A 23,236-nucleotide genomic window follows, 5' to 3' on the forward strand; every position below is an offset into this window, starting at 1 on the left:
TCCACAAAACACTACCATAAAATTGATTTCAGTGGGGCAATGTGTGAGAACCACATGATCAGGAGCAGGTCTTTCTTTTGCTCCCCACAGTACTAATTACTAGTGAAAAACAGTAGTTGGGAATATACTGCCTAGCATAGATGTACCTAATTCATAGAAACCAGCATATAGGCAAAGGTGTGAGCTGGTGATCCATATTTTTCATTTGTTCTTGGATACTCAAGGTGAGAATTTATATCACATTCTGTTGACACTTCTGTATGGAAGTGCAGTAATTTTTGTAATATTTGTCTTGAGTGCTCATCAGAGACATGCTAATAATATCTGTACTGTTGAACCATTGATAGAAATTTACACAAAATTTGAAGACAATGTTTGGGAAAAGTGTGTTACAAGTAATTTTTCAGAAGCCATAGATGATGTGAGTTACAGGGTTTTTTTGTTTGTTTGTTTGTTTGTTTTTTTACAACGCAAGATTAAGTCTGTGCTACCATTTTAGATAGATGATTTTGTCTGAAATAAATATAATAAATATTTAATGTTATCTTTGTCTTTACAATCTTATAGATTAGATCAACTGCAGACACTTCTCCTACAGAAAAACAAGTTAACTTATCTTCCACGAGCTTTGGTTAACATGTCAAAACTCAGTTTGCTAGTCGTCAGTGGTGATGATCTGGTTGAGATACCCACAGCTGTCTGTGAGTCTACCACAGGTTTAAAGTAAGTATAAGTAAGAGAGATAGGAAGTATGCTTTTGGAAATGAAACACAGGTAGTTAGAAGGTTAAATAGTGTCATGTAAATGTATTAGTTTATGCACCGTTTTCTATGAAACAGAATTTTGTTGCTAAATTCAAGATAAAACTAGAGGTCATTTTGTCAGAATTTACAGCGAATCTGCATTTCTGCAGGTGATGTTCAGTTGGACACAGAGCAATTAATGAGATATTAACAAGCAGTATGATTAGTTGGAATAATTTATCTTTAGAAAGTATTTTATTGTCTTTTTTAAAAATAAATTGAGTAAATATTCCTCATGTTTCCCCTTATGGCTTTAGTAGCAGCTTCTAAAACTACATTCATATTGCCCAGTAATGCTCAGAAACTTGTGCATATATTCTTGCTTTAATTTCTCTCTTTAGATTTATAAGTCTCAAGGACAGCCCAGTTGAAACTATTGTATGTGAAGACACAGAAGAAATTATAGAAAGTGAACGTGAACGAGAGCAATTTGAGAAAGAGTTTATGAAGGCCTATATTGAAGACTTAAGGGAAAGAGGTATGTGGTAACTTATGTTAACGTACTACTGCCTTGGAATATAAATGCAAACATACACTCAGAATATTATTTTTTAAGAGTACAACTCTTAGACAGCAATTGCCAATTGCAGTATTAAATAAGACTAAAAGTGAAAATTTCAAGAGTTTTTTTTTAAACATTCAGGTCACTTTGAATTGAACAAACGCATAAAAATTTAATGTTCTGTTTGCAGATTCACATAAACCTTATTTCAGAGCTAATGTATGCAGTGATTGTTCTTGTTCTACAGATATAGTAATATGTCTTGGGATTAGTATTAGTGATTTTGAGTTTCTGCAAAGTGCTTCTTCTCCTGAGGAAGAAGTGTAAAATCAATGAACTATATATAAATGTTCTTTTCTTTTAGACCATTCTTTGTGCATTTGTATAAAAGTATTATTTACTTAACCAGTGTAACATGAATGTAACAAACCCATAATTTTTTTTAAATTACACAGTTCCTGAAAGTTTACTTATTGCTTTATCTTGCTACTGTGAAATAACTGTCAGTCTCTTGAGTGTTGTTTAGTGAAGTATTTTAAGAAATAAAGAGAATATTTTCTGTGAGTCAAAATACATGTAGAGACTGTCCAAGTCTCTTTGAGATTGTATGTATACAATCATTTATTTGTGAAACAAATACTATGAGATTTTTCATTCTTTGTATTTCATCAATTACTTAAGTGCAAAAAGAAAGTCTATGGGGAGTGGAAGCAAGAATGGTCTACCTGGGAGGACTACAAAGAAGTTGTCTGAGCACCCAGGGATCAGATTAGAAAAACTAAAACCCAGATAGAATTAAACCTAGCCAAGGAGATAAAGGGGAACAAGAAATTCTACAGGTATATCAGTGATAAAAGGAAGACCAGGGAAGATGTAGGTGCTCTCCAGAAGGAAACTGGAGACCTGGTCATGAGGGATATGGAGAAAGCCGAGGTGTTCAATGACTTCTTTGCCTCAGTCTTCACCAGCAAGGGCTCTAGACACACTGCCCGAGATGCAGAAAGCAAATGTACGAATTGGGAGAAGGAAGATCTGCCTGCCATAAGTGAAGATCAGGTTCAAGGCCATCTGAGGAGCCTGAAGATGCACAAGTCCATGGGACGCAATGAGACCTATCCATGGGTTCTGAGGGAACTGGCAGATTAATTTGCCAAGCCACTGTCCATTACATTTGAAAGGTCAAGGCAGTCTGGTGAAGTTCCCACTGACTGGAAAAGGGGAAACATAACCTCAATTTTCAAGAAGGGAAAAAAAGAAGATCCAGGGAACTACAGGCCAGTCAGCCTCACCTCTGTGCCTGCTAAGACCACGGAGTAGGTCCTCCTGAGGGACCTACTAAGGCACATGGAAAATAAAGATGAGGTGATTGATGGCGACCACCATGGCTTCACCAGGCACAAGTCATGCCTGACAAGCTTGGTGTCCTTTTATGATGGAGTTACAGCATCAAGTGGATAGAGGAAGAGCAACTGATGTCCTCTACATGCACTTGTACAAAGCGTTTGATGCTGTCCTGCATGACATCTCGGTTGCCAAATTGGAAAAAGATGGATTTGGTGGGTGTACCACTCACCGAATAAGGAACTGGCTGGATGGTCACACTCATGAGTGTCATTCCTCAGGGATCAATAGTGGAACCAGTGTTATTTAATATCTTTGTAGGTGACATGGACAGTGGGAGTGAGTACACCCTCAGCCAGTTTGCAGATGACACCAAGCTGTGTGATGCAGTTGACACATAGTCAGAGGGACTTGGACACACTTGAGAAGTGGGCCCATGCCAACCTCATGAAGTTCAACTAGGCTGAGTGTAAGGTCCTGCAACCTTAGTTGGGGCAATCCCAAGCACAGATACAGGTTGGGCAGAGAATGGCTTGAGAGCAGCCCTGAGGAGAAGGACTTGGAGCATCAGTTGATGAAAGACTGAGCCCGCAATGTATGCTTTCATCCAGAAGGCCAACTGCATCATGTGTTGCATCAAAAGAAGTGTGACCAGCAGGTCAAGGGAGGTGATTCTGACCCTCTACTCTGCTATCATGATACCCTACCTGGAGTATTGCATCCCGTTCTGGGATCCCCTCCACAAGAATGACACTGAGCTGTTGCAGCAGGTCCAGAGGAGTGTCACAAAGAAGATCAGAAGGCAGGAGCACCTCCTTTAGGAGGATAAGTTGAGACAGCTGGGGCTCTTCAGCCTAAAGAAGAGAAGGCTCTGGGAGGACCAGTGACCTTCCAGTACCTGAAGGGAGCCTACAGGAAAGCTGGGGAGGGACTTTTTATAAGGGCATGTAGCAATGGAAAAAGGGGAAATGATTTTAAACTGGATGAGGGTAGATTTAGACTAGATATTAGGAAGAAATTCTTCACCATAAGGGTGGTGAGGCACTGGAACAGGTCACCAAGTGATGCTGTGGATGCCCCCTCCCTGGAAGCATTGAAGACTAGGCTGGATGGGACTTTGAGCAACCTGTTCCAGGGAGGTGTCCCTGTGTATAGCAGGGGGGTTGGAACTAGATGATCTTAAAGGTCCCTTCCAACCTAAACCATTCTATGATTCTATGGTTAAGTTGTCTATATGGTGGTACTTGGTAAAATAGAAATGTAAAGAAATGCAATGGGATTTGTCTGAAGAAATCTTTTCCAGCATGAATGACTTTTGTACATCTTTGGACCAAAACAGCTTAGGGAAACATTCCTGCCTTTCCAGACTAAACTCATCTCCATCTTTTTTTTACTGATGCTATTTAGTTTGAGATTCACACATGGACTCTGATATAAATTATACCAATGCCAGCTTCTGAAAAGCAGACTGGAAAAGCAGTAGCTGCTGTACAATACAGATCAAGTGAATTTCTTCACATGAAAACTTCACAAATGTCATTTGTAGAATATTTTTGAAACAAAACCAGACTTAGCTTTTTCTAGCTAAGGGCTCCATTTATTTATGCTTGATTATATAGCTGAAGTTTGAGATATATTTTTTTCTCTTTTCACAGATTCTGCTCCTTCATACACTACAAAAGTATTATTCAGTCTTCAGCTCTGAAGATCAAAAATCTCTAAATCACTTGGGGATACCAGAATAATTCTACTTTTATCCAACTGAAAATTTAGACTGCCTGAAGCACTTCAAAACCATCATGGATTTATTTTGTTACCATTGTTGCTCCTAAAAACCACAGATAAAGCAAAATGTTGGTGAGCCATCATAAGATGCTGCTTCACCCTTTTAAACCCACGCATACATTTTTATGTCCACCATACCAATCCCTAAATTGTCCTAATAAAAGTGTATGTGAGTGTAGTTGCTCTCAGGATAAAGACACTGTACATTGTAGTTGAAATAGTGAAACATAAATCATGGTAGAAAACAATCCGATTTCATAAAAAAGAAAGATTAATATAGGAGATGGATATGATCTGTTGTACACTTAAGACCAAATTACTCATTTAATTGTTTGCAATATTTAAAACATAGAGACATAGTTATTTGCATTTACTTTCCAAATAGATCCTGTAGACATTCTGCTGCTTTTTCAAGCATGTTGTAGACTTCTCCCCTTTACATACTCAAGTACCAATGTGGCTGAAACTTCTGTGCAAAAGAGTCTTATAATATAGCATTGTAGACAATAAGATTTTAAGGATGAAACAGTGTGAACAAGCACCATCTGCAAAACTGATTATAAAGATTCTACTATTAGTTTCAAAACACAGGATTTTGCAGACATTGATGGGAAATTTCTAAGCTGTGTAAGAATGTGTTTGTTGATAAAAAAGTTATGTTACTTGCTATTTAATAATATAATAGTTTATATATAACTATGTAAGTGTATACACTGTAGGAATCTAGATCTACATATTTTTTTGTCTGATAAAACTATACTTTTTAATCTGAAAAAACTTGGGACTTTAAGAATTTAGTCTCAAATGTGAGAATTTAAATCATCCTAAACTTTTATATATGCAAATAGGAGAAATTATATTTACATCTTGATTTTTTACTGTATTATGAATTATGTCCAACTTTGTGAAGTTGACTGCCACTTAAGTCAGTCATATTTTAAAATCAGAGCAACAAAGGGCATTCTTCCCAAGATTTCCATTAAAAAAAAAAACAAAAAAACTTCTTTTGAAGTTTTCTCTTTAAAAATTTTTAGAATTAGGTCTTTTGAAAGAAAAGAATGTTTGAATACTAGGTTTCTTTTTTATTCCAGCCACAAAGTCCAAACTACCCAAAAAGAAACCCTCCAGAGTTGCTCTCTAAGTGTTAATGATGATTTTAAGAAAGTTTTGGAACAATGAAAAATTTTCAAAAAATTGCAAAAAACCAATATCGTATCACTTTTTTTTCAAAGCGTCATTGGAATGGTTCAAGCAGTCATAAGCCTATCAACTTGACAATCATCTGAAGCAGAATAATGGGAGATCTGAAATAGGTTTAATAACAAACAATTGAAATGTGATCAAATCGTTGGCTTATGGAAATCAAGTTAGCAGAAATTAACCTACAGATCTTTCTCTTGGTGAAATTATAAATTTGCTTGATTGGGTGCTCATACCAATGCAATAAACTTCTGTAAAATGTCTCATTTGTCATTGCTTGAAATGCTATTTCTAGAGTTCTTTTTTTGTGTAATATGACCCACTGAAAATCATAGGCGTGGACACAGTCATAGCAGCTGTGTTTACAGAAGAAAGATGTACATTATGAGTGTAACTCCAAAAAACAAAGAGGTTCAAAAATAATTAACTGGACATTTATTCCTAGTGCAAATTCTACTGTCAGAGTTGTTGAGTATATGAACAGAAAGTATAGCAGAATAGACTAGAATAGAGAAATTGTACTTATCTAACATTTCTGCTAATCTTACTTGAAAAAGTGTGTACCACTTCTGGTGCTCAAAGATAAAGGGGATAGAGATAAACTAGGGAACATTTTGAAGAAAAACAGTAGCATGAATAGAAAACATGCACTTTAAACTTCATTGAATAGTGGACAAGTCTATTTCTTTGTCAATGTTTATCAGTGAAAAATCATGATCTAGGAAATACTTTTAATTGCAGCAAATTAATGTAAAGCAAAAGGCTAAAATGTGAATTCACACCTTTTCAGACTGGAATCAAATGACCTTTTTTTAGTAAGAGTAATCATGGGACAACTAACAAAAGGCTGATAAGTGCTCTGTTATAAGCTATCTTTAAGTCCAAGTTAACATTTTACTGAAAAATTTGCTGTAAAAAAAGTCATAGAAGTCAACGGTAAACAGGGGATCAGATTAGTGTTCCCAAACCTGACTACGGACTACTGTGAATCTTATTTTACTTGTAGAATATTTTTGCAGAATATTACTGCCTATATTTTTAATTCCAGAAAGAAAGGATTGTTTTTGTCACAGAATTTCTGAAGTAGGCCTGCCTAAGGGGAAGAAGGTTGTGGTGGGATATTCTTGGGTGGCTACTGGGTGCTCACCACACTGCTCTTTCACTCTTTCTCCTTAGCAGAATAGGTGAAAAAATATGGTGAAAAAGCTCATAAATTGAGATATGGGAGAGGTGGAGATCTCTCATTAGTTACTGTAATGGGAAAAACAAACTTGTTTTTTGGAAGATAAATTTGATTTATTACCAGTGATAAATTGGGCAGAGTGGGACAGCGAGAAAGAGACAAGCAAAAACTAAAAAACATTTAAACCTTCACCCCTTCTACCCTGAACTTCTTCCAAGGCTCAAGTTTACTCTTCTTCAACTTTTCCACCCCCTGAGAAGCACAGAAGAATAGCAATTGCAGTCAGCCTATAGTACTTTGTCTCTGCTGTTTCTACTTCCTCATTCTCTTCCTTGCTCCAGTGTAAGATCCCTTCAACAAGATGCAGTCTTTCAGGAACTGCTCCAGCTTTGACTGCTGGAGCAGTTCCTGAAGGCTGTTATTACTCAAGAGCTGCTCTAGCATTGGTCTTTTCCGTGGTGTTAGGGATATGGGTCACGGAGAGGTTAAGACATATTTTTGCACAGCTCCATTGCACAGCAAGCTGAAGACAGCTGAAGGACATCCAGGAACAATTTGCTACAGAATGAAGATATGGGCGTGCATTACAGCACGTACACCATGGCACTGTGTCTCATGCTAGGCGGATTTAAGGGGGGGGGGGGGAGTGGTCGCATGGGCATGTGGGATTGTGCAACAGGTGTACAGTGCACATGCACGGGGACTGGACTATATAGTCTATGTAACCATGATAATAGATTGAGAGCTGACTCCATGGTATCCATGTCTGTCTCTCTCTCCCCGGTCGGGGTCCGGTGTGGGAGTTGTTGGCGCAGGGAGCAGCTGCATCACACGGGATGTAGTTCTAGCCAGGAGCCTGCTTTTGCACGGGCACTCTGTGGGCTGCCGCTTCTTTTTGAGTATTTACACCTGATACAGCACAGAATTCTCCACAAGCTACAGTGTGGAGGTCTGCTCCATGTAATGAAAGTGGGCAGTGAGTTAAACTATGGTCTCCTTCGCAGGCTGCAGAGGATTCTGTCCTTTGGTGTGTAGAGCGTATCCTCCTCTCCTTCTTCACTGGCCTTGGTGTCTGTCTCTCTCTATTTTTTCACAGTTTTCTCATCTGTAGCCACACATTTTGTACCCTTTCTTAGATATACCATCACAGAAATGCCATTTGAGTCTATGATGGACTCAACTCTGTCCAGTGGTAAGTCCCTCTTGGAGCAGGCTAGAACAGCCTTTGTTCAACATGAGATAGCCCCTGATCTCCTCTTACAAGGGTTACCCCTGCAGCCTTTTGTCTCATTCCACTGCCAGGGTCCTGCCACATGAACCCGACATAATGTTATCCACATAAAATTGCTTCCATTACACTCAATAAGCCCAGTAGGGAAGGACAGGTGAAATGAAAGTTCCACTAATTTTAATATAACTGCAGGTGAGTTCTACTTATGTCTTAAACAGCAAAATGCTGTGAAAACATACATACTGCATGGTTGTCAACGGTTTTGGGTCAGCTTGGCCCAGTTTCAAGACTAATGGTGTGGAGGCACTCACCGACCCATGCCCTACAAAACAGGGAAGAGAAAAAAGGGGTGGGGATGAGCATGAAAACAAACCAGTAGCAATGAGCAAAGGGAGAAAACTAATTTACTAAATGTGATAGTGGAATGCAAGATAACACAATATAATACAATATAATTGGAATTGAAGCTAATAAATCAAGTAAAAGAGAGTGTCCAAAAACCAAAGGTCTTACTCTAATGCTGAAGGCTATACAACTAGTGAGCACACACCACAATGATGAGCAGTGAAAGAAGGGACAGCCTCACGACTCCCGAGCAGTTTTATCTTTCCCTCAAAATGGAAAACAGAAATGGAACAGTGAAAGTCCTCTGGGAGATGTAGTTCTTCTTTTCTGAGAACCAGGTACCTTGAGCTATCGACCATCCCTGGAACTGAAGCATAAGTCTTTAACTCCCAGGGCACTACATGATGTTGATGTGGAATACTAATAAGAGAAATCATAAAAACATGACAATGGTATTAAATAAAATTTCATTGTTGACATCCATCACAGTACAAAATCTGTGTGTCAAGAGATAGAGACTTTGAATTTAGTAAAGTTTTATTGGTATTACACACAACATGTCTTAATAGGAATATTACCTCAGTCTTTGATCTTTCACTAAAAAGTTTCACTTCAAGAGAAAAAAAGGTGTGTTATTGGCAGTCTGCATACTCCCTTTTTCAACTGTTTAGATTAAATGATTTTGTGAATGATAGGAAATGTGAATTCAATTAAATGGAATAGAATAAAACAGTTTTGTTGGACAGGATCTACAAAGACCATCAAGACCACTTGCTTGACCACTTCAAGGCTAAACAAAAGTTAAAGCATATTATTGATAGTATTATCCAAATACCTTTCGAACACTGAAATGTGTGGGGCAACAACCACTTTATTAGGAAGCCTGTACCATTGTTTGGCCGTCCTTATAGCAAAGACTACTTTTCTAATATCCATCTGGCCTTCTTGTAGTGCAGTTTTGTGTTATTCCCATGTTCTGCTATTGGCTTCCAGGGATTAAAACCCAGCCTTTTCCTCTGCTTTCACTCCTTGGGGAGCTGCAGGGAGCAGTGAGGTTGCCTCTTGGCTTCCTCTTCTGAAGACTGGACAGCCCAAATGTCCTTAGCCTCTTCTCACAGGACATGGCTTCCAGCTCATTACTAGCTTTGTTGCCCCTGGATACTTTCAAGTACCTCAACATCCTTTTTATATTGTGGGAACAAAAACTGCACATAGTATTCAGGTTGAAGATGCACTACTTATGGTGGTTTTACACTGGTGTCTGGAGAAACTTCAGCATACTGCTTTCTCACTCTTCTCCCCAAAGGAACAAATGGAGAAAATATGTTAGAAGAGGGTTCAAGTGTTGAGATAAGGCTGGGGATATAATTCACCAGTTACTGTCATGGGCAAAATAAATTCAGCATAGGGAGATTCATATAATTTATTGCCTATTACTGACAGACCAGAACAGTGATAAACTAAAAGCAAACTAAAAACTTTTTCACTTTCCACCATGCTCTACCACCTTCTCCCACGTGGCACAGGGGAACTGGGGCTACGGTCAGTCAGTAATGCTTCATCTCTACCACTCATCCACTGTCATTCTGCTTCTGCTCCAGCATGAGGTCCTTCCCATGTGACACCATCTTTCCTTAACTTATCCTGCATGGGCTTCCCTGCAGCTCTCCAAGCACTGCTAAACATGAGTTGGTACCACAGGTCCCATTCTTCAGTTGCAGACTGCTCCAGATGTGTCCTCACGGGCAGCAGCTCCCCCAGCCCTCCTGCCCCACACATGCTGCTCTCCAGGGCTGCAGCCCAGGCTTGGGGCTGCTCCTGAGTGTGTCTCCAGGGGTTGTGCCTCCTTTAGATCCCATCTGCTGCTGCACAGTGGGCACAACTGTATGTGAAGATCTGCCCTGCATGGTTCCCCTGGGCTGTAGGGAGACAGCCTGTTCCTCCATAGGCCCCTCCTGGGCTGAAGGGAGCTTCTGCTTCACTCTTGGATTTCCTTCTGCCCTCCCTGTGCACTAACACTGGTGGCTGTGGGATTGTTTCTCTGACATTTCTTAAACCCCCCTCCCACCTACTGTTGTGCAACAGTATTTTTCCTTTCTCAATTCTGCTCTCCCTGAGCTGCACCCAGTGATGCACATGCCTCAACTCTGGTCAGCAGTGGGTCCTTTTGAAGTAGCTAGAGCTAGTTCTGATCTGACATGAGGCAGCTGCTGGCCTGTGCTCATACAGGACACTCACAGAGCCCACACCCAGTACCAAAACTGTATTATGTAAGCCCAGTACACCAACATTAAATATAGCAGAAGAATCAACTTCTTGATCTATCTTAATCTATATCTGTCTGTGCTTTGTTTAATTAATCCTAAAATGCAGTCTGCTTTCTTGGCTGCCATGACTTACTGCTTAATCACACTGAGCCTACTGTTGACCAGTACCCCCAGATCCCTTTCTGCTGAACTGGCTTTTTTGAAGCCAGTAACAGTGCTGTGTTTGTGCTGGGGCACTGGCAGCTTGTGGGTGGGCTGCTGAGCGTGCAGGGGTGGAGCTGGCACATTCGTGGTACAGTTTAAACGCCCCAGAAACATGTCATCGGTCATTTGCTGCAAAGACTGGCTTTCAGGGCAGGTAAGGCTGCATTGGGCAAGGGATCTGAAGTGAAAAAGCTCTTTTTAAGAGCAGAGGTGGAGCTGGCGCTACCCACCCTTGACCTTGACACTTGGTGATAAGCTTTAAATAGCCTCAGGGAGGGCAGGAGCTAGCTCCCACCTATAGAATACACCAGGTGAGTAACTGTTGTTACTGCCCAGTGAAAACAGGGAGAGGAAGTCAGCGTGTGAGCACAGCCCATGCTATGGCAGGGTGTATGTGTTGTCCCTCTTTGCTCAGGAGACCAGCTCTCCTCAAGGCAGTCTCTGAGACCATAGGCCTAAACGTGGTCTCCATCAGACAGCGGGCTTGGTCCAAGAAGACTGTGGTGACACAGAGAGAGGGCGTGTCCAGAAACGTGGCTGTTCAGGTCTCTGGCTGCAGGGAGTGCCTGAGCCTGCTGCTGCCGGGGGAGGGTAGCAGGGATTCCACCTGCAAGAGGTGTGAGCAGGTGGCTGCATAAGACTGAATGTAGGTCACCTTTCTAGTAAGCAAAGCTGGTGCAGTAGTCAAAACGGAGCTGCAATCATTGTAAGATGTGTTGTTCAGCCTGGTGGTGGAGCTCAAGGAGGAGGTGGAGAGCCTAAGGGCCATCAGAGAATGTGAGCAGGAGACTGACTTGTGAAGTGACTCACTGGCATGCCTGAGGGCAGGGTGCCAGAAAGATACCCCCAGAAAAGTGGTGGACCCCCTGCCCTGACTGTCACAGTCGGACAGATGAGGAGGCTTGGAAGAGAGTCCCAGCTCAGCAGCATGGGCGCACCCCCAACCTGTCTACCGTACTCCCCCACGTCCCAGTAAGCAACAGGTTTGAGATGCTGGAAACTGAAGAGAAGGTGAGTGGGGAGGCAAGGGAGGATCTGCCTAGAGGGAACCTAGGGCGAGGTAGTCACCTGCACACCTTGAGACTGCCTCTATTGGGAAAGACAGGAGGGTAACTGTGGTGGGCGATTTTCTCCCCAGAGAAAATGGAGGACCTCATTTGCAGATCCGACCCGTAGGGAGGTGTGCTTCCTCCCTGGAGCCTGCACCAGGGACATCACCAAAAAATTCCCAGGTCTGGTTCACTCCTCTGATTACTACCCACTATTGGTAGTTCAGGTAGGCAATGATGGAATTGCTCAGGGAAGCCTGTGAGCTATCAAAAAGGATTTCAGGGGTTTAGGGCAAATGGTTGAAAGTGTGAGTGTGCAAGTGATATTTTCTTCTCTTCCTTCTGGGGTGGTGAGGGATATGGAGCAGTCTAGGAAAACGCAGTCTTTGAATAAGCAGCTGAAAGGTTGATGCCACCAGAGGAACTTTGGGCTCTTTGACCATGGAGCAGTTTACTCAGGACCTGGCCTGATGGCTGTGGATGGGCCTTGCCTGTCTCCAAGGGGAAAGCGGATCCTAGCCCAGGAGCTGGCAGGGCCCATTGAGAGAGCTTTAAACTAGGTATGAAGGAGGATGGGTGGAGTGAGTAGTTCAGAAATCTCAAGTAGATTTGATGAGGGAATTGGGTGGAGGTCAAAGGGACAGGGAAGGGCTTGAGATGTTGTTGTTCTAGGAGATGGGAGGGATAAGTGTCTGAACTGCCATGTGGAATTTTCCAGGAACTTCTCAGAAGTAATGCTGCTGACCCACCCTGTCCAAAACCTTCTCATGTCCCCCTAGGAAGCAGTGGGGGAAGAATTATTTCAGAGATTTGAGGGAGGGCCCCTCTCGAAGTGGTGTGGTAGTGTGCCAGAAAGCTGAGCTGAAGTGCTTTTACACTAATGCAAGCTGCATGAGAAACAAACAGGAGGAGTTCAAACTGTTACAAATGGAAAGGTTAATGCAATAGAAATACAGGAGTGAAACAGCAAAAGGACTAGCGCAGATGGGATGACATTTCAAAGGAACAGTAAAGGTGCTCACCCACCACTAAAAATTCAGGCTCACAAGCAAAACTCCACAAGGGAGAGACCTCCTACCAGAGATCCTTCACTAGTGGCAGTCAGCCCTTAAATGAGGTCTAAGAGAGGTGGAGCCATGCTCCACCCCTTCCACTCACACAGGTGAATTGCCTTCACCTGTTTTCCCAGGGCTAACCGGGTCCTTTCCCCAGGTGCTCAATCAGCAGTTCAGGCCATGACTCAACAGTTACCATACAGAAACCATAATGTACTTGGAAGATTATGATCTGGTTGCTATCATGGAAACGTGGTGGGATGAATCCCATGATTGGAATACTCTGATTGAAAGCTACAGGCCTTTTGGAAGGGATAGACAGGGTAGGAAGGCAGGGGGCCTCTATTTTAAGTGGATAGATTGTGAAGAGCTGTGTCTGAGTAACAGCCATGACCAGGTTGAGAGCTTATGGGTGGAAATAGGGATCGGTCTGGTAAAGGGCATCTAGTAGTTGGGGTCTGCTACAGGCCACCTAATCAGGGGGAGCCTGTCGATAAGGCCTTCTTGCTTCAACTACGGGAGGAGTTGCTCTTGCAGGCTTTTGTCCTGATGGGGGATTTTGACCACCTGGATATCTGATGGGATAGCAGCACGGCAGGTGGCAGACAATCCAAGAGATCCCTGGAGTCTGTTGAGGAAAAATTCCTTGTCCAGGTGTTAGACAGACCAACCAAAGGTGAAGCCTCACTGGACCTGGTGCTCACCAATGCGGAGGAGAACATTAGAGAGGTTAAGACTGGAGGCAGCCTGGGCTGCAGTGTTCATGCCCTCATGGAGTTTGTGATCTGGAGGAATGCAGGCCTGTCAAAAATTAGAGTTAAGACCCTGATCTTCCAGCTGCTCAAGGAACTGATGGGTGGGATCTCCTGGGAAAGTGTTCTTGAGGGCATAGGAACAGGCAGCTCTTTAAGGACACCCTTCTGAGGTGATCTGAGACAGCCAACATGGCTTCACCAAGGCAGATCTTTCCTGACCAATCTGGAGGCCTTCTGTGATTGAGTGATGGCATCAGTGGACAGGGGAAGGGTGACGGATGTCATCTATCTGGACTTCTGCAGAGCCTTTGACATGGTCCCCCACCACATCCTTCTCTCTAAATTGGAGAAGTATGGATTTGAAGGATGAACCTTCAAAATCGTCAAATGGATTAAGAATTGGTTGTCTGGTTGCAGTCAAAGGGTTGCGATCAATGGTCCTGTGTCAGGGTGGAGGCCGGTCACAAGCGGTGTCCCTCAGGGGTCTGTCTTGGGACCGGTGATCTTCAGCATCTTCATCAGTGACATAGACGATGGCATCGAGTGTACCCTCAGCAAGTCTGCAGACAACACCAAGCTGAGCAGTGCAGTCGATATATTGGAAGGAAGGGAAGCCATCCAGAGGGATCTGGACAGGCTGGAGAAGTGGGCCCATGAGAACCCAATGAGGTTCAACAGGGGCAAGTGGAAGGTGTCGCACTTAGGCTGGGGCGATCCCAGGGATTTATACAAACTGGTGGAAGATCTCCCTGAGAGTAGACCTGCGGAGAAGGACTTGGGGGTCCTGGTAGATGAGAAACTGGACATGAGCCAGCAGTGTGCGCTTGCAGCCTGGAAGGCCAACTATATCCTGAGCTGCATTAAAAAAGGGATGGCCAGCAGGGAGAGGGAGGTGATTGTCCCCCTCTACTCAGCTCTCGCGAGGCCCCATCTGGAGTACTGCATCCAGGCCTGGGGCCAACAGCACAAGAAAGATGTGGAGCTCTTGGAACGAGTCCAGAGGAGGGCCACTAAGATGATCAGAGGGCTGGAGCACCTCTCCTATGAAGAAAGGTTGAGGGATCTGGGCTTGATTAGCTTGGAGAAGAGAAGGTTCCAGGGAGACCTCATTGTGGTTTTCCTGTACTTGAAGGGAGTGTATAAACAGGAAGGGGAATGACTGTTTACATGGATTGATAGCAATAGGACAAGGTGGAATGGTTTTAAAATGGGACAGGGGAGGCTTAGGTTAGATATTAGGAGATTTTTCACTCAGAGGGCCATGTTGCACTGGAACAGGTTGCCCAGAGAGGTTGTGGATGCCCCCTCCCTGGAGGCATTCAAGGCCAGGCTGGATGTGGCTCTGAGCAGCCTGGTCTAGTGGTTGGCGACCCTGCCCATTGCAGGGATCTTGAAACTACATGATCTTTGAGGTCCTTTTCAACCTAGGTCATTCTATGATTCTGTGATTCTATTAACTATCTATACTTACGCCTGACATTATTCTGTCCCAGGTGCAGCACCCAGCAATTTCCTTTGTTGGATTTCTTATTGTTGCTGATTGCCCAATACTGCATTCTATCCAGAGTCCTCTGCATAGCCTGTCATCCCTTCAGAGCAACAGCAGCTCCTTCTATTTTACTGTAATCACCAGAGTGGCTAAGGATTGTATGGGAACTGTTGAATCACAGACTGAACCTCTGATTGACCACCTGAGATGAGCACTGAGTCAGCTGCAGGAGCACAGGTGAAGGCAATTCACCTAAGGGCTGACTGCCACTGGGAAAGGATCTCTTTCTTGAGATTGCTTCTCTTGGAGCTTTTTTGGTAAGCCCAGGACATGGGTAAGGTTTCCATTCATCTCTGATTATCCCTTTCTAATGCAATAATCTTTCTAGCCTTACATCTGTATACTTACTGACCTTACGTTTAGCAAGCTGGCAGGCCCAATATATATTTAAAAAACATAGTGTCTTTCCTGTGGTGTCTTTATAAATGGGTTGGGGGGAGAACATTACTCTCCTGGATAAAACAATTCCAGGGGAGATCCCAGGGTTTCTGAGATCTCCCTATTATCAATTAGCAACTATCATTGAAAAATGGGGTTCCCTGTGAGTTGTGGGGAATATTTCCCCATTCCACATGGTGGAGTATTTTCATCCCGGTGCCCCCTCCAATATGGCTGACAGTATCGGTCCACCTTGCTGCACTGCCCCAAAAGGTACAAGCTGGGCATTGACTGCGCGCAAGTCATGCAGCAGGCAAAAAGCGCCGGAACACTTCTGTATGACAAAGATCGGGGTGTTCCACTGACTAAGAGAAGGTTCGATATGTCCCAATTGAAATTCCTGTGAGATTAAGTGTCTGAGTGCTTTAAGTTTTTCGAGGGGAAGAGGCCACTGATCCACCCAAACGGGGCGCGCATCCCGCTTCCACTGCAATGGAATTGCATATGCAGTGGACAGCTGGCAGACAGTGGCCCTTACTAAAAATTTGTAATGCGTGCACCCACACTGTTTAAGAAGTCCCGTCCCAGCAGTGAGCCTGGTACTCTGGCAATAAGCGGGACAAGTAAAGCAGGTCTCTCCAACGAACCATCTCTGTTAACTACGATAATCCCTACCTCTGCTGAGGATTGCTTGGTAGATATGGTACCGCCCACCCCTCTGATCACCTGAGAGGTTCCCACAGGCCACTCTTTAGGCCAATCCTCCTCAGATATCACTGTGATATCTGCCCCTGAATCAATAAGCGCTGTAATTGAGACAGTTTGACGACCTGAAAAATCAGGCTGCAGGTTAACATATGACATTAACGCTTTAACAAATGGGCGGTTTTGACAGTCTAAAGCTAATGCCACGGTGGGCGTGTCAGAAACTTCAGGTTGGGAGCTGGCCTGACTGGCAGGCTCGACGTGGGTGTCATCGACGGCCCATCCCAAGAGCTCTGGGAGGGGCCCTGGGCCTGAGGCACCCTCCCCCAATCGTTTCCCTGCTGCTGAACTCTGGCACTTCTACACTGGCGGGCAGTATGCCCTGCCTTGCCACACAGTTGACATATGACTCTACCCCTTTCCCCATGTCTCATGGCTTTGCATTGGACTTTAATGTGGCCGAATTGACCACACCGGAAACAGGGACCACCCTTCTCATCGTCCATTGGAGTAGTGCACTGAGCCTTATTGTGACCGAATTGGCCACACTGAAAACAAGGACCTCTGTAGGATTCTGCGGCTCGCAGTGGCCTCAATGTCACAGCCATTATGTTGGTGATAGCAGCCGCTAGGCCCTCATTAGTCAGGGGGGTAGTTTTCTGTTTATCCAACATATATCTAATAATCTCCCCTGGTGTGGCGATTTTCCCAGGGGCTGCACGAAGCAGGGTTTTTATATCTTCAAGAGACCTTTGCTTAAGGCAGTCCACGATCACAGGGCCGTGGACAGCTCTAGGCAAGTCCGACCCTTCAACTGCCTTAATTAGCCTGTCAGCGAACTCCTGAAAAGATTCTGTTGGACCTTGGGCTATCTCCGACCAAGGAGTGGAAGGCTCTACACGACGGGTGAACTTTCTAAAAGCTCCTATAGCCGCATCAGTGGTTGCTATCAACTCCCCTGGGCGTAGCTGGGCTAGTTGAGCACGCGGGGTGGCCATTCCCGCTGCAGACCCCATAAGCCTCATCAGATCTGTGCCATGCACAGGATGCCCCGGGTCGTCTTGTGCGACTGCTATTACCCGTTTAAGCTCTGTTAGCCATTCCTCTTTCCAGAGTGTATACTGTACAGGCTTGAGTACCATACGCATAAGGTTCTCTATGTCATAGGGGAGCATAGGGCCTGGTTCTGTAAGAGCTTCTAATGCATTTATAGTCAGAGGCGATCTTAAGCCTTTCTTTTCTACCACCTCTATTAGGCGTGTGACTCCTTTTGGATCTAAAGGAGTCCATTCCGGCCCCTCCTCCCCGAGTACTACAGGGAATGCGGTGAGTAATCCCTTTTCCTCTACTGCGTCCTTAATCCCCTGCCAGTCAGTGCCACGCCTACCCCCAGCCCCCTCCGGGGGGTGTGATGTCTATTCTCCACTCCTTGGGTGGGAACAAATACACCGCCCCTTTTTTCCTCCACCCCTTTCACCGCCCCTTGGGAGGGAGCAGGTATGCCGCCCCCTTGTTCCTCCACCCCTTTCTCCGCCCCCGTGGGTGGAGTGAAGGTTTGCAATGAAGGATACAGCGGTTGCCGGGGTTAGGGAGGTGGGGATTCCAGTCCTTGTGATAAGGTGTCTTCACCCAATAAGGGTGCTGACGGCTGGATCCCGCCATCTTGTTGTTTGTCCCCCGTTGTTTGTCCAGGGGTGTTCGGATCACTCGGCACCATCTTTGTCGAGTGCTCCTCGTCTGAGTTCCTGCAAGAGAGGCTACCTCCCGGCCGGCACTCCTGTTTCACGTCCGAGCTGACTCCCTGCGAACCCCCTCCGGGGTCCGTCTGATCAGGACTCCAGAGCCGCCGGCTTTCCTCCCACACCTTTCCCTCCTCCCTTGCAGCTTTCAGCGCTCTTAGTATCAGTCCCCAAGTTTTTAACTCCAAACCACCCTTCTGAGAGTTCATAACATACTGCGCAAGTGCAGAGGTGAGATGATCCCATCTCCAGTGGTCAAAGACCTCCTGGGGGGCTTTAATCTCCCCCTCCCGCTCTAACCGGGAAATAACTGCTTGGATATCCTTCTTAGAAGGAGCATTCTTTTCGCAATAGTCTTTACAAAACTGAAGCAGTACCTTAAGAACATGTTCCATACTCAGCCCGTCGCCATCACTGCAAAGTCACACTCGACGCTGTCGTCCGCACGGGTCCTCCGTGGGCATCCCGTCGTCCCCCCAGACCCCACCGCAACCTACTTGCTGGCCAGCACTATTGTCGTCGCAATGATCTTCTGCAGGGCGTCACCCCAATCGTCTTCTGCAGGGACCCCTCTCTTAAGGGCACTCGGGCTGGGCGTCACCCCAAATCTTGTGCTATGGCGTCACTCCACAGCTTGCAGCAGCGCAGAGAGCATCAGAACACAGTCTGTGCCTCACACAGGCCTCTCACCTGTTCCTCACACGGGGCACCATTTGTTGCATTCAACAACAACGCTGTTAGCCGCCTGTGTTAGGCCTCTGCGCGCACTGATCGGTATCTTGATCAGGGCCAAGTGACTGCTGGCACGCACCAATATGATGAGCAGCAAAATGGCGTTTATTCACTACTAAACACAGCTTATATACATTTTACCTACAAAACCGTGCTGTCATGTCCCACTCTGATTGGTTCACACCAGATAACATTGTGCCTTATTTGGCCATTTCCACATTCTTTTCTCATCCTTCTTCTTCTCCTGTTTTCTCTGCATCAAGGTCAGCATGCTAGCACTGTCTCTCTGTGCTTAGGGAGAGGCCTGTCCCGTACATCCCGTAGCCCCGCAAGACGCCTACTACAACAGTGGCATAAAGGCATGTTAATTACAAAAGAATGGCAGTTAGCTGCCTCTATAGTAGCATGGCCACTGCTGAATGCCCTAAACTAAACTGAAATAAGAGCCGATACTTCAGAAAGTGAAAACCATCTATTGAATGGCCATATTGAGAAATTAGAACAGGAGCTTAGTATATTAAGGGGAAAAAAAAAACCCAACAATTTTCATCTCCCATTAGGCCAGGTCTGCAAAATTTCAATAGATAATGAACAGATTTCTGAAACAATGGACCTGGTTGAGCAGGGAAATAAAATTCTACATTGGATTTGGAGGTTCCACTTGTGACAGATTCCCTAGAACTCTGCCCTATTATAACCTAAAAAACAAAAAAAATACAAGATGGGCTGATAGGGGTGGCCCCTGATCAATGGCCATCTGCCCAAATACATTTGTATGTAAGAGCTAAGCCATACACACCAACTGAATTAATGGACATGGTACCAACCTGATTACTAAGACTATGAGATTCAGGGACTATGAGAAGGTGTCATGGTCAGTGGGCCAGAAATATGTAAATTGGCCACCATGACGGTGCACCCTGTCCCTAGGCAAAGATTACATGCAGGCATCCAATATACTAATGAGAATCATTCTGTAATCACTTGGCTAATGGCAGCATGCCATGTGGTATGGCCAAACAAATCAGATATACCATTAAACACAGGATTGTGGTCCTCCATGGAGTACCTTCAAAATTTCATTCGTGAACTTGGCATAAGAGAAGCAATATATGAGGATTCATTTGAAAGTCCAGATATTGTTAGATTTACTGCAGGTATGAGAGATTTGATCTTAAAACAGGCTCCTTCCCATCTATATGGGACCATAGTTTCTATATTAAACCCCCTGGTGGCCTCAGAGGCTGTGGTCCAGCAGGCTGCCTAATTAGTGGCTGACTTGGGGGAGACAGTGCGCCTGTGGACCAGGCGCAATATTTGAGCGGTAGAGGAAGCAGAGGTCCTTCCAGTAATTAAAACTAAGAAGCCAGTTATGCGGAATCCTCAGTTGAGGCCCATAAGGGTCTCGCAAAAGCAGATGTTTAACTATCTTATCCAGGCTGGGATCCAATTCGCAAAAATTGATCGCTAGCCCAATCACGTCCTCCTTCAGTTTTGGAGACAGCTGAAGGATCATCAGAAATTTCAAAACTACCCCAGAAAACTGAGGGTAAGAGTTATAGGCAGAGTACCAACAACAACATGGAGCCGTAAAGTTTTCATAGTCCCTAATAGGAAAAAGAAGCCCCCTCAGGTGTCTCGAGCCACAATGCCTGAGCCACCAGAAATGAAAGCTTTAACCATAGCACAGTTCATGGCATGACAAGGGATGTTAGTACCCCTAGGGCCTCCAGAAGGGACCAGAGGCCCTGTGTGGAATTGATGATTTTCTGGTCCCAAAAGAATATTCAGAGAGCTATGGCACTAGTTGATACAGAGGTGGAAACATCAGTAATCTATGGAGATCCAACTAAATCCGATGGTGATAGAGTGATGATTGGAGGTTTTGGGGGACAGACCGTTCCAGTCACTCAGACCTGGTTGAAATTGCGGGTTGGGCATTTCCCACTCTGGGAGTATAAGGTATCTATTGCCCCAGTCCCAGAATACATCCTGGGCATAGATATTTTGTGGGGTCTGACTCTCCAGATGACTGTGGGATAGTTCAGACTTCAACAAAGGTGTATTAATGTCCAGGCAGCGCAGGCAATATTGAGAGGCCATACAAAGCAGGAGCCTATTCACCTGCCAAAACCATACCAGATTACTAATGTTAGATAGTATAGACTCCTGGGTGGGCAAGATGAAATATCAAGAATGGTACAGGAATTAGAGAAAGTAGGTATTATAAGACCTCATGGAGAATGACAGTGGACTATAGAGAGTTAAATAAGGTCACTCCGCCTATTCATGCAGCCGTACCCAATATTGTCTCCCTAATGGACACATTGAGTAGAGAAATAAAAGCTTACCATTTGTCCCAGATTTAGCAAATGCGTTCTTCAGTATTCCAATTGCTGAAGAATTGCAAGATCAGTTTGTGTTTACATGGGGAGGCAGGCAGTGGACCTTTCAGGTCCTGCCACAGGGGTACGTGTATTCGCCAACATACTGCCATAACCTAGTGGCATGTGACCTGGCTAATTGGAGAAAACCTGATAATGTTAACTTGTATCATTATATTGGTGAGCTCCTGTTGACATCTGACTCACTGGATGCAGTAGGACAGGCAGTATATTCATTAACTACTTATCTGCAGGAAAGAAGATGGGCTATAAATCCTCAGAAGGTACAAGGTCCGGGACTGTCCGTAAAATTCCTGGGGGTAGTTTGGTCAGGAAAGACCAGAGTACTACCCAGTGCTGTCATAGATAATGTTCAGGCATTCCCAGTCCTACAACACCAAAGCAGCTGCAGGAGTTTCTAGGTATATTGGGGTGCTGGCGCTCCTTTATACCTCATTTAGCGCAGCTGCTGAGGCCACTGTACAGACTCACAAAAAAGGGGCAGCTATGGGACTGGGGCAGAACGGAACAGGATGCATTCCAACAGGCAAAACTGGAAGTTAAACAAGCTGAGGCATTGGGTATGTATGATCCTACCCTCCCAGCCAAATTGGACATTCATGTCATGCAGGATGGCTTTGGCTGGGGCCTGTGGCAACACCATAGTTCTGTTCAGACCCCCATTGGATTCTGGTCTCAAGTCTGACACGAAGCAGAGTAAAGATATAGTATGATTGAAAAACAGTTATTGGCTGCCTACTCTGCATTGCAGGCCATAGAGCTGATAATCTGAATGGCTGAAATCATAGTTAAGCTCACTCTGCTGATTCAGGGGTAGGTAAAAGATCTGACCCACCTTCCTAAGAGGGGGGTGGCCCAAGCACAAACAGTGGCACAATGGGTCGCCTATCTCAGCAGAGGAATGATCTGTTTTCATCACCACTAAAGGAAGAACTTCAAAAGATCCTAGTCCCAGTGATGTATCATAGTGATGCACCAAAAGAAACATTGGTTGCTCCACCAGAGAAGAGAAGAGTCCCGTTCAGGAGGGAAAATATCCTATTCCTGAAGATGTCTGGTACACAGATGGGTCCAGCAAGGGCAACCTGAGCAAGTAGAGAGTGACAGCATACCATCCCTCCACTGATACAATCTGGTTTGACGAGGGGGATGGTCAAAGCAGCCAGTAGGCAGAACTGTGAGCTGTGTGGATGGTTATAACCAAGGAACCTGGTGATGGTATCCTGAACATCTGCACAGACATTTGGAATGTGTATCAGGGGCTCACTCTTAGGATTGCACAGTGGGCCACCCAGGAATGGACTATCCATGCCTGACCAATCTGGGGCAAAGATATGTGGTTAGACATATGGAATACAGTTAAACACAGGATAGTATGTGTCTACTGTGTTTCTAGCCACCAACCCTTACATTCACTGGGAAATGATGAAGCCAACACACTGGCCCAAGTTCAATGGATTGAGAATTCACCATCTGAGAGCATTGCCCATTGGTTGCATCAGAAGCTAAGGCATGCTGGACAAAAGACAATGTGGGCAGCTGCTAAAGCATGAAGTCTGCCCATATGGCTATCTGCATTGCCCAGGCATGCTGGGATGCAGTGCTTGCTCTAAGATGAGACCGAGATTGTTGCCCAAAACAACAGCCCATCTTGCTAGAGGTCACAGTCCTCTCCAGAGATGGTAGGTTGACTACAACAGGGCCCCTCCCTTGGTCTGTGGGGGAGAGATATGCCTTGACCTGCGTTAATACTACAAGTGGGCTACTGTAGGGCTATCCAGTACCAAAAGCAAATCAGGCATATACCATCAGGGCACTTACTAAACTGATGTGTGCTTATGGGGCACCTCAAGTCACTGAGAGCGACCAAGGGACTCATTTTACTGGTGCAATGTTAAAATGCTTGGCAGAAGAAAACGAATGGCGATTCCACCTGCCGTATAATCCAACAGGGGCAGGCCTCATTGAGCGTTATAACGGTATTCTTAAGGCTGCCCTGAAGACAGAC

The 23,236-nt window shown here is 44.7% G+C and overlaps 1 protein-coding gene across 1 annotated transcript in view; it reads left to right on the top strand.

The window, feature by feature from the left end:
• The window catches only part of LRRC2 (leucine rich repeat containing 2), a 70,089-nt gene extending 64,195 nt beyond the window's left edge, over positions 1-5,894 (top strand). The window contains exons 7-9 of the mRNA XM_423865.8: positions 568-723; positions 1,145-1,281; positions 4,302-5,894. Coding sequence (XP_423865.3) covers positions 568-723; positions 1,145-1,281; positions 4,302-4,351 — 343 coding nt within the window. The 3' untranslated portion in view covers positions 4,352-5,894. The remainder of the gene's footprint in view (positions 1-567; positions 724-1,144; positions 1,282-4,301) is intronic.
• The last annotated feature ends 17,342 nt before the right edge of the window (positions 5,895-23,236 follow it).

This window comes from Gallus gallus, chromosome Z (genome assembly GCF_016699485.2).
Source record: "Gallus gallus isolate bGalGal1 chromosome Z, bGalGal1.mat.broiler.GRCg7b, whole genome shotgun sequence".
Classification (NCBI taxonomy): Eukaryota; Metazoa; Chordata; class Aves; order Galliformes; family Phasianidae; genus Gallus; species Gallus gallus.